General features: G+C 40.1%; 1 protein-coding gene across 2 annotated transcripts in view; it reads right to left on the reverse strand.

The window, feature by feature from the left end:
• GRB14 (growth factor receptor bound protein 14) overlaps positions 1 to 10,818 on the reverse strand; it is a 112,321-nt gene extending 101,503 nt beyond the window's left edge. Inside the window, exons 1-2 of one of the 2 annotated variants that reach the window (XM_039855291.1) lie at positions 10,108 to 10,818; positions 8,721 to 8,853 (exon numbers count right to left, since the gene is read on the reverse strand). In XM_039855291.1, coding sequence (XP_039711225.1) covers positions 8,721 to 8,853; positions 10,108 to 10,298 — 324 coding nt within the window. In that variant the 5' untranslated portion in view covers positions 10,299 to 10,818. The remainder of the gene's footprint in view (positions 1 to 8,720; positions 8,854 to 10,107) is intronic. The other variant, XM_039855292.1, reaches the window with a different exon arrangement.
• Between the last annotated feature and the right edge of the window lie 655 nt (positions 10,819 to 11,473).

Genomic DNA, 11,473 nt, shown 5'->3' on the forward strand with positions numbered 1-11,473 from the left:
ATAAGCCAAGGCGAACATTTTTGGATTTTATTCTAAACTTTCAAAACTTTTTTGCCAGAGTGACGTGATATAACCTACATTTCTAAAAGTTCACTATAACAAGTATATGGACCAAAACAGGCTACAATAGAAGCAAGGCCATTTATGAGGCTCCTGTACATGAGAAGACAGTGGCTTAAAGTGAGATGGTAGCAGTGGAGATAGAGAGAAGTTTAAGAATTCAAGTACACTGAAAAAACATGCAGTAGTACTCCACAAAGACCAGAAGGAGGTGTTCCAAGTTTCTGGCTTGAGCAACCAAATAAATGGCTTGAGGGTGGAGCAAGAGGAATTGAGAGAAGGATTTAGAGGCTGTAACAACCCCAAACTCTTTAAGCCAAGCAGATCCTAGTACATAGTGGACCTATGCCAGCCTCAAATACTCACTTCTAATCTCATATCCTTATTTCTATGTTTAAATACAACCATACCAACCCAACCTGGCCCTTTCCAGATATATCTTTTCTGACTCACTAATATTTGGACCTTGACTCTGATGCACAATTTCTAGTTTAACTAGTCCCTCCTACCCACATCATCTCCATGAAGGTGGCTCTCATGATCCTTGCACCACTGCACCCCAAATGGGCTCTTTATCAAAGAAGGTGTGGTGATCATGTGGGAAGTTCTGAACAAAGGCTGAGAAATAATTTCTGAGACCAACGGAACCAGAAAAACCTCCCAAGACTCCTGTATCTACTAAACAGTGTCATTAGTACTTCAAGAACCATCAGAATCGCTTGCTCTCGGAACCAGATGAAATTGTTGTGCTCAAAGGCTCAGAAAGTGTATGCAATGGGCTCATATCACATCATCACTTATTAGCAAGACCATATTAAAAACTAGGCTTGCTGATTTCCAATCTAATATATTTTAATCAAATCGTATTGACTCACATCTCTTCGTGGAAACAATATTAAAAATGGCACACAGGATGTTGTAAATGTATTACTCTCTGGAGCTATTATGGATTTAAAAAAAAAACTTTAACCGACTGCCCTAACAACCTAACTACTACAAGTAACATTATTACATCTATGGAAGAATATGTGTGAATAAACAGTCAAACTGTAAAATATTTTTTGGAACAGACAGAAGCATTTGTAAACTAGTTAAGAATATTAATCTTCCTATTTGTGCCATTTTCTCTGTGGCTTTGAAAAATACTAAATAAGTAGGACCAAAGAAAAGGACAAAAGTGAAGGATGCTCTTCCCATATCAGCTCTCCCATTTCTCTTCCAAATTGATTCCGAAAGCTTCCCTTCAGCTCCTTTACCTTGGCAAAGGCCCGTGGGTACTTTCTAGGTTCTCCCTTGAGCTTCTTTTATCTAAGAGCCAAAAGAACAATTCCTAAGTCTGCTTATCCCTGATCAAATACACATCGGTGTATACTTACAAAACAGAATTTATTAATATTCCATATAAGCTGACATTTTTGAAAGCAACATCCATAAGACTTCCAAAAGCTTTTTTATATTAATTAAGATGCACATTTATATTGAACCATGAATGATTCCAATTTTCCTTCTCTTGATAGATAATATATATATATATATATACATATGCCCCTAGGGAAAAGCAAGCCAGAAGCTGAGCTTCCAAGGAAGTGAAAAATAAAACCCGTATTGCAGACAAAGGTTGAACTGCAAATGTACCCTCCAAATTAACCAAAAATTAGAAGCAACTTTCAAAGTGGAAATAAAACCTTGACAAACAGAAGACCTGCTAGGGAATCGAAGTTTTAAAATAGGAAGAAACAGCTGTCTTCTGCTACAAATGAAGGTAACTAGCAAGAAGTAGAAAGAATCTGGAGTTGGTAGCTCCTGTCACTGGAGGCTAAGGGACCTCACTAAGATGTGAGCTCAAGACAATGGTCAAAGAAAGTCACCATCACTTAAGGGTGACATCAACTGAAAACACAAGTAAGTACGCTTCAAGTGAATTAAGTAAATTGAGGTGAAGGAAATGGACACCGTGAACTCTCTAGGCTAATTCAACTAATCAATGGATCATCGTATATCATAGACATAAGAATTTGTTTTTGCGCCCTCTTATTTTCGTTTGAGATCATTTTTTCCTGGGGCACTCACTAGCTGTCCATTGTTTCCTCTTCACTTCTATATGCCATATCTACTGAACCTGCACTTCCTTGTTGAGAGAGGAGTGGTCCCGGTCTCTGTGCCCCTTGGCCACAGCTGACCGAATAAAAGCTGGACACATTGGGCTAATACCTCTGCCCAGATACAGACTCCTGTCAGTTACCAAGTGCTGACCCACTAATAGGAGGAAATATTTATTCCAATAGGGGTGGCCATTGGGGTCATATACACTGACACACAGGCAATACTGCAGAGAAATGTCAGGGAATGAAACAGATTGACAAGAGGCAAAGGCTATGTGCTGTGCTGGTTGGAGAACAAAAGAGAAAAAAATGGAGAAAGTGGCTGCCCTGATTTTTGCTGATTTTCTAATTCCCAATTCCAATCTCTCATGAGATCTGTGAACTTTTGTCCTTTAGGTACTATAACATTACCTTTCAGGCTACTTCATGTCAGGTTCTGTTTACTCCAAATGATCGATACCTTGATAAAATATCAACTAAAGTCCATTTCTAATATCCCTACCTTTTCTCAAATAAATGTAATTGTCCACAATTTTGAAGCAGCAACGATAAGAGAACCTGATTTTGTACATAAGACAAAGAGAATTTTTTAAAACTTGAAGTCCTATATTCTTCACCAGGAAGTTACTATTCAGTGGGTTTTGCAAGAGGCCCAAGTACCTTTATTTATACTTTTAAATTAATAAATTAATTTTTTTTTATGGTCACATTGGTTAACAAAATCCAGTAAGTTTCATCTGTACACTTTAACAGTAAGGCATATATGTATTTACACTGTGTGTTCACCTCCATAGTTAGATTTCTTTCTGTCACCACATATTTGACCTCCTTTACCCCATCTATCTGCCCCCTCCCCCACCTTTACCCTCTGGTAACCACTAGTCTATTGTCCATGTCCATGAGTCTCTGTTTGTTTGTCCCGTTCATTTGTTGCTTTTAGGTTTATATTCCACATATAAGTGATATCATGTGATTTTCAACTTCTCCTGTCTGGCTTATTTCACTTAGCATGATTATCTTGAGGTCCATCCATGTTGTTGTAAATGGCAGTATTTCATCTATTCTTATGGCTGAATAATATTCTATTGTATATATGTACCACAGCTTCTTTAGCCAATCATCTATTGTAGGACACTTCGGTTGCTTCCATGTCCAGGCCACTGTGAATAATGCTGCTATGAACATCGGTGTGCAAATATCTTTTCGGATATGGGTTTTCAAGTCTTTGGGGTAAATACCCAGTAGGGGGATTGCTGGATCATATGGTAGATCAATTCTTAGTTTTTTGAGGAGCCTCTACACTGTTTTCCATAGTGGCTGTACCAATTTGTAGTCCCACCAGCAGTGCTTGAGGGTTCCTTTTTCTCTGCTTCCTCTCCAACATTTATTATTACTTGTCCTGTTGATTATAGCTATTCTAACAGGTGTAAGATTGTATCTCATTGTGGTTTTGATTTGCATTTCCCTAATAGCTAGCAATGTCCAGCATCTTTTCAAATATTCGTTGGCCATTTGTGTGTCCTCTAGGGAGATTTTTAACAAGCATCCCTGCTCATTCTGAGGAAGGCTGGTCCAGTGACTACACTTTGAGAAGTACTGCTCCAAAGCCTGTTTCAGTATTGCTACAAAGATCTGTGTACTTTTAAATTCCTCTACAAGTAAATGATATTCATCAAGTGCCAACATTCAAAAGTAGCAATTGCTGTGAGAAAGATATTTGTTTGAAACCCTAATAGGAGCAAGTATTGTTGCTATTATTCTTTCTGCATGATATTTGCATTTCATTTTACATTAAATGGGATTTTGCAAAATGGCTTGGGGGCCTAAATAAAATTTACGATGTTGCTTCATATGAAAATGAACTTAAATTTCCAAATAGCTAATTTAAAGGCTTTTGAAATATAATCAGCTTGTAATTTGAGGATTTTGTCTATCTTTCCAACTGAAAAAAACCCCAAACTTGATTATGAATGGTTTTAAATAATGCCAAAAAATTAATACTTCTGTTAGGGAATAATGGCATTTTGGTTATTTAAGAAAATGTATTTTTCAGAAATTCATACAAAACTAGGTAAGGATACAATAATAACAAAAGGTACCAAGTTTACTTGAAAATGCTTCAACAGAGACAATAAAAAAATTTTAAAGGAATAGATGAAGTAAATGAGGCAAAATCTTGATAATTGTTAAATCTAGAAAATAAGAATATGGGGGTACAGTTAATTGCTTTCTACTATATATACTAGAGAAATGAATATATGAGAGTTTGGATAATGGAGTAGCCACATGAGATTCCTATAGGACTACACATACAAGTTCAGTACTATACAGATTGGAACAATTACTGACATCACAAAAGACTGGCATCATAGGCTCCTTAATTTGAAGACAGAGATGAACGTATCTTTTTATAGCCCCTGATATGTGAGAGGAAAAAATTCCAAAGGCAGAGCATATAAAAAAGCAATTTCTTAATTATTTAGAAGATTTTTTTATTTTTCTGAAATGATAAGAAGGCTTAATTCAATACAGAATAGACTAGAAACAGTGTAGTAACGGGTAAATCACACTAAGACATGATCATCTTTTTGATCTCCCTTCGTTTAAACTGGAATTATGGGCAAACCACTTCTGGCTTTTGCACTTTCTTTTTTAAAGCTTAAAAATGAGTGACAGACTCCATTGTGTGTGCTTGTGAGATAATATCCTGTAAATTGAAACTACTCGCAAAAGCTGGTTTATTAGTAGTACTAATAAATCTTAGTTGGTGATATAACCAATTATTTGATAGATTTTTCCTATCAATGTTAAAGAGAAGATGTAGAAGAAAGCTAGAGGAAAAAAAAACACAAAGAGAAAGTTGTATTTGCAAAAGGGGGAAGAAAAGAGGATTCTCAGTGCTTAGATGAATATTCACAAATGGTATATGTCACTCCTGCTCTTAAATTACGGGCAGAGTTATAACTAATAACACCGATATGAGTTTGCTACTTGCACTAATCTCATGGTTCTAGATTTCTTTGGAAATTGTACCTTCCCAAAAAAAGATTGTCAAAGCCTCAAGAAATCTAGATTTCAGGTTTTGGCTGTGCCACTTTCAGACACACGGCATTTCTTCGCTTCCATTACTCATCTGTAAAAGAAGAGCATTCAACTAAATGATCTCAAAGATCTCTTCCAGCTCGAACGGTCCATGACACAGTTTTTCATAGGTATCTTTTTATTTTTAAAATCTTCAGAAGCTCTATTTTGAATGTTATACTACATAGTCCTGGGAAGCAATTGGACAGAGCTACTACACAAAATGGGTCCAAGCACAAAAATTACCTGGGGATTGACAAACTCAAGACCAGAACTGATTGTGCTGGAAGGGCTAAAGATCGCTTATTCTTTCCCTTTCTTCAAATAACAAGTGCTCAGGGATGAGTTCCTGGTACATTTCAATCAGAAATAGAAAAAAAAAAAAGAGAGAGAGATATCTAAATGCATAAGGTAAATCACTTTTAATATAAAAGTTAAATTGCAAGTAACTTTTCTGGACCATGTATATAAAGCAAGGTACACTATAAATCTGTTTATTTGTGAACACAAAGAAATGTGCCTGAAAAATGTGTCTGGCTAGTAATATAAAAATACTAGAAGGGAGAAGGAATAAAGAATCTAGATTCTACCTCGTTCTAGCTCTTGTTTTTAAATGAAAATGCTAGAAGCCAACCGTATTGTATACTTTGGGACATGCTATTTGCAAAAAGAGATAAAGCATATCCTATTTGTGGCTTGAATGTACTTTACCACTCATGCATTATGTAGGCATCTCGAATTGTAAAAAAAAAAAAAAAAAAAAAAAAAATTATGGCCTATAAAATGGTTTTTGACTGTGGTTTTGAAAAGCCACATGAAATTTAACATTTCAAGTATGGATTCTTTCGGACTTTCTGGTCATTTATTTGTACATAACTGCAATTTTTCACTTCTTCTTTGGGGAGAAAAGAATTGCTAAAATGACAGGAATGGTTAAACAAACCAAATGAAAGAGAGAATATAAAAAAAAGAGACAATCATCTCCTATAATGTTTCAACCATAAATAATATTCAATAGTACCTATCACATACTGTCATTTACATCTTCGCAATCAAAGGTCAGAGACAACTGGACCAGAAATACCATCTTGTTAAAGGGTAATCTATGTCACCAAGATACTGACCTTGAATAAATTACTGACATAGAGTCATCTGTTCCTAAAACCTTACTCATTCCAAAGAACTGAGTATATTCAAAGGAATAAAAACAAAGGGTAAATTCTAATGCAAAGTCCACGTGGGGAAAAGAAACATAAAAAGAAACCTTCCTCTTCCCAACTTTGGGTCTTAGAGACCCCAACTCTTGGGCCAAAGGGAAAGATAATTAGAAAAGGGCCCTTTTCAATGGGAGCACCCCACTCTGGGAATGGTCTCCAGGACTCAGGCCAGAACTCTCTGCTCATGAAACAGCACAGCTGTTTGTGTGGGTGCAGTGCTCTCTGTGAAGGCCACTGTGGAAACAGGACACAAGGCCTGAGCAGGAATGAGTCGAAGTCAATAGTAACAAAGCACCCTTTTCCCATTTTGCCAATTTGCTAAACTTGACCTGAAGAAATGTCATTCCCCAAGATAAAATGTCTTAATCTAAGATGATGACTATCCACACTTAGGGCACAACCTGACTTGACCCTGACATTGACAACCCACTCTCTTTCTCTTTTTCACCATTAACATAAGCATACAACACTTATTCTCTCTCCAGTTTCAAAAGAAACCTGCCCCATGAACGCATCTCTTAGACACAGGCATTTTCCCAGTATCTATGTACAAAATTAAAGGCAGAGTAAGCCCAGGCCTCTCCCTCTGCTCTCCTTCCTCTGTTCAACTCCTAACCCATAACCCAAACCCAAATAGAAGCCCCACCTGCTTAAACACCCTTCAGAAGGGATTTTTGCTTAGTTCAGTGCCTCAGAGCTTAGGATGGTACAAAAAACATAATAGGCCTTCCACAAATAGGGAAATCTATTAAACTCTCTAGGTGACTACTGTGTCATCCTCAGACATTTCCTTTCCCCATTCTGGGTCACATAGACAATCCAGAATCAATTTTTTCCACTACAATTACACACAGTCAAATCTATCATCTATACTCCCCCATCCATATCCCAAAAAGCCAAGCTTGCAAAGGGCCCAGACATTCCAACAGGGCATTTTTCCTTTGGGGTAGGACTTTAAACCTCACCTTGATAATAAAGCTCTCAAGAAAGTCTCTTCCTTGTTCATCTTACCATTCAAAGTCACAATCTCCCCAAATTAAATAAGGACTTGCCTCCCCTAACGAAGACTACCTCTGCTCCGGGAATACTTTCTCCTACTTTCTCCAATCCCTGTCCAAAAAGCACACACACCCATTAAATTTCACCCCCCCACCCCCCCAAAAAATAGTACATATGTCTTGTTATATCAGACTTCCATCAAAACACAATATTCCATGGAATGTTTCCCTAATGTCTCTATTACTGCTGTACGTTATCAAGAATTCACCTATTTCTTAGGGTATTTCCTACATTCCTAAAACTATAAACACACATTATTAAACCCATCACAGGCAGTAAAAGTACAGAAAAAGAAAAAGGAACAATAGATGGGGGGAAATGATCAACTGTCTTCTCTGTGTTCATTATCCCTCCCCTCACTGCAAGCATCTGTTTAAATGTATTACTTCTATTCTGCAAGAACAAGGTACATTTTGCCTAGTGAAGCCTCTATTTGTTTTGTTGATTCAAATTTGGAAGGGAGAATATTAAAAGATAGGATTATTCTAGGATACATTGTTGTGTTTTGTTTGGTTTGGTTTGGTAAAATGTGTGATCATGATGGATCTCTCCATAGTTGCTTCATCCTAATCTAATTTGTTTAAGTCAGTCTCAAACTAGAAACGTGTAAACAAAGGAAATCATAAAAATAAAGTCTATCTTCTAATCATCCCCTGCAAGTCATGTGCCTTCTGACTCCAGAAGCCTCCAAACTGAGGAATTCACTGAAATAAAGAAGACATGTCGAGTCCTAAATTCCAATTACCTTTGCCACACTCTATCACTTGCCTTCAGTAAATGAAGTTGGCTTGAGCTGAAACGTGTGAAAGATTAAAGAAGGTATTAAAGGAACTAGCCAATCCCCTTCTCATCCCAATACCACTGCTCCTCCTTCCAATTTCTGACTTAAAATTGATAATCTATTATCACATAGAATTTACCTACCAGCTCTGTGAATAGCTCTGACTGTGCTTTACTATATTCTTCTCATTTAACTCATCCCCCAAAGCCTAACAGGTAAGTTTTAACATTCCCATTATAGAGCTGTGAAAACCAAGGCCCTTAAAGGAAAATAATGCCAAAGAACTTATGTCCGTCAATAGTTATTTAAAATAGGCCATGATAATCCTTTGTTAATATTGTTAAATTAATGAATATCTTGAAGCCCATATGGATTTAGAACACCTAAGATTTCTGAATTAGAAAATTTTTAAAGGCATACCTGTTTTTTCCTTGAATTTGCTTTGGGAAACAGGCCTGCTGACAGCACAGATGTAAATGGAGAACAGCACAGCTCAGGAAAAGGATTCGGAATAGATGGCATTTCCAGGACATCAAGATCTTTCTTTTTTCTCCTACACCAAGAGAACATAGGATGTAATTTACATAAAACAGGGCGTAAAATATAATTGCTGTGAGGACTAAAAAGTTCAGGCCAACACGTACCACTCTGTGACAACACTAATATTATATAAAGTACACAGCAAAGACCTGTAATTTACTTTCTGTGGGTCAAAATAAAATATGTTAATTGATATAAGTCAATCATCTATAGTATCCTATCCTTTTATTGTTCTTGTTTTTGGCCTTTAAAACAAGTCACCAGGCATAGAAATCCCATTTCCAGCACTTTGATAATTTTCCTGAAGCCGAATTACAGACTTATAATTACTGGTGCAAAAAAATCATCCCAAGGAGTTAGATATTGTGCATCCATTAAATTGACAAAGCCTATAAAAATTTAGTGAATTCACCCCTATGCTATTTTACTAATCACTTTGGGAAGTTATGGTTTATTAATTATAGCTGTGGTTCATCTCACTTCAAATTTCATTCACAATGTTGCCCACACACAGTCTGTTGATTTTTCAAGTGCTTATAGATACTAAATCACAAGGCAGTGTTTTTGAGGAGGAAAGTGAATAGAACTTGCTCGTATAAATGTACTCTAGTCCACTGCAGAGTAATTTTAACTTCTGTAAAGTTGAAGCACTTTGAAAATCTGGGGGAAAGAAAGTACCACTTAAATATATGACTATAAAAGACTATAGATTTTTGTATTATTGCAGCCTTTTTCTTTCCTAAAGTAGGTGCAAAACAGAGAACTCTACAGACACTTAGTGCTGAATGCTATGGAGATTGGGAAACCTTTTAAAGCCCCTATTCTTTCCTGCTGAACAGCAAGACTGCTCAAATGTCAATCCGTGCTTTGCTTTTCCAGGGTCGCAGTAAGACTTTATGTGGGAGGTAAACTCATTTATGCTACGATTTTTAAGATACATAAAATAAAAAGGGGTGCTTGTTTGTTTTTAAAATACAGGGCCACGAAGAAAGGAGGAAGATGGGTGGTCAGCCTGAAGCTCGGCCTCCTAGTTCACACCGATGAGACCGCGAGCTCTCAATGAAACGGTGATGCTATTTATAAGGCTCGGCGAGATCGCAATGTCCTGCTGATCCGGTAGAATCCAGCTCAAAGGGAATTGTCTTCAGAGACTTTCACAAACTTGGCCCAGCTCTGGGCACATGGCTCACCCCCCAGGACCGCCTCCTCACCCCCTCGCCGGCTGCCAACCCAGGACACTCCCCCGCGCCCTCGGAGGGCTGCCTACCTGTCTGCAGCACAGCCGCGGGTCCCGTCCGGAGGGGGCAGGAGCGCTCGCGCGTGCAGCCAGGGGGCTGGCGCCAGGTCACGGGCGTCGCCCCTCCCCTGGGCAGCGCCGCACACCTGGACGGCCAGCGGAGAGTCCCGGGCAGCCGCCCTACCCGCGGCTCTCTGCCCATCTTGAAGGGAAGTGGTCATTGTGGCCGGTGGGGGATCTCGGGCGTCCTAGGAGACCTGGCGCGGGGGAGAAAGAGGTCGAGCGGCAGAAGGCGAGGTGCCTGTTCGGCTGCCCGTGCGCGCTGCAGGTGCGGTGGCCTCTCCGCCTGCGCTCCGGGCCCGGGCAGCTTAGAAGCTCGGCCGAGCAGTCGGCGAGGCGGCGGGGGAGGGGAGGGGGCGGAGGAGGAGGGTGGTGGGGGAGGAGGGAGGAGCGGCCGGTGGGTGGGGGCCGCGGGCGGCGGGGCGACGCGCAGAGGGGGCGGGGAGGGCTCCCGGAGCCGGGCTGGCCCGTTGCAGGGCCCGGGGCTCTGGCGTCTGTTCCCAGCCGCCCGCTCTAGGGCCTCGGCTGCTGGCGCCCCAAATCCGGGCCGCCACCTCTCCAGGTGGGCGCCAGAGCACGAGGCTGAGCCCAGGGTCCGGGCGGGGACCCAGCAAAGCCAGCTCTCCGGCCGGCCTTGCCTGGCGGACTGCAGGCTGGGTAGCGGGTCAGGGCAGCGCCGACCCCCAGACCCTTCCATTCTTCCTTCTCTGCAATCCGAGATCACCTAAACTGTGGCTGGGCCGCCATTACAGGCCCCACGGTGCCGGGAGGCCGGGGGGCCATAGGGCTAGGTACGCCCCAGCCCTTCTTCCACGTGCCTCTTCCTCCTTCCACTCCGTAGCCCAAGACAGGGGCGGGGGTAGCGGGGATAGAGGAGCAGGGAGTACGATCAGAATAGAAAACTAGAGATGTTTGAAAATTCTCAGGCATGAGTAAACCCGAAGGTGTCTTGGGAATTAGAAAAATGATTTTCTTTTAATAAGAGCAGCTCTCATTTAATGAGTCCCTTCTCTACTTTGTCATAGTCCCCCTCACAACAGCCTCATAAATTATTTATCCCATTTTACAGATAAGGAAATTGGGGTTCAAAGCCATGGAGTATCTTGAACAATATAGCATTAGTAATTGGTGCAGTAGAGCTTCCAACCCAGAAGATTCCTCCTCAAAACCCAGACTATTTGAAATAGTAATTACATTATGCTCACCCTCTGAGATGCATCAACTCTGAAATTTTGGGTGATACTATGTTTCTGCTCTTCGGTGCCCCCATCGCAGTACACTGCTGAGGATTTCCAAATGTTATACACACTGTTTTTTCTTTGACCAAATTAGGTAA

Source organism: Pteropus medius, unplaced genomic scaffold (genome assembly GCF_902729225.1).
Source record: "Pteropus medius unplaced genomic scaffold, Ma_sr-lr_union100, whole genome shotgun sequence".
Classification (NCBI taxonomy): Eukaryota; Metazoa; Chordata; class Mammalia; order Chiroptera; family Pteropodidae; genus Pteropus; species Pteropus medius.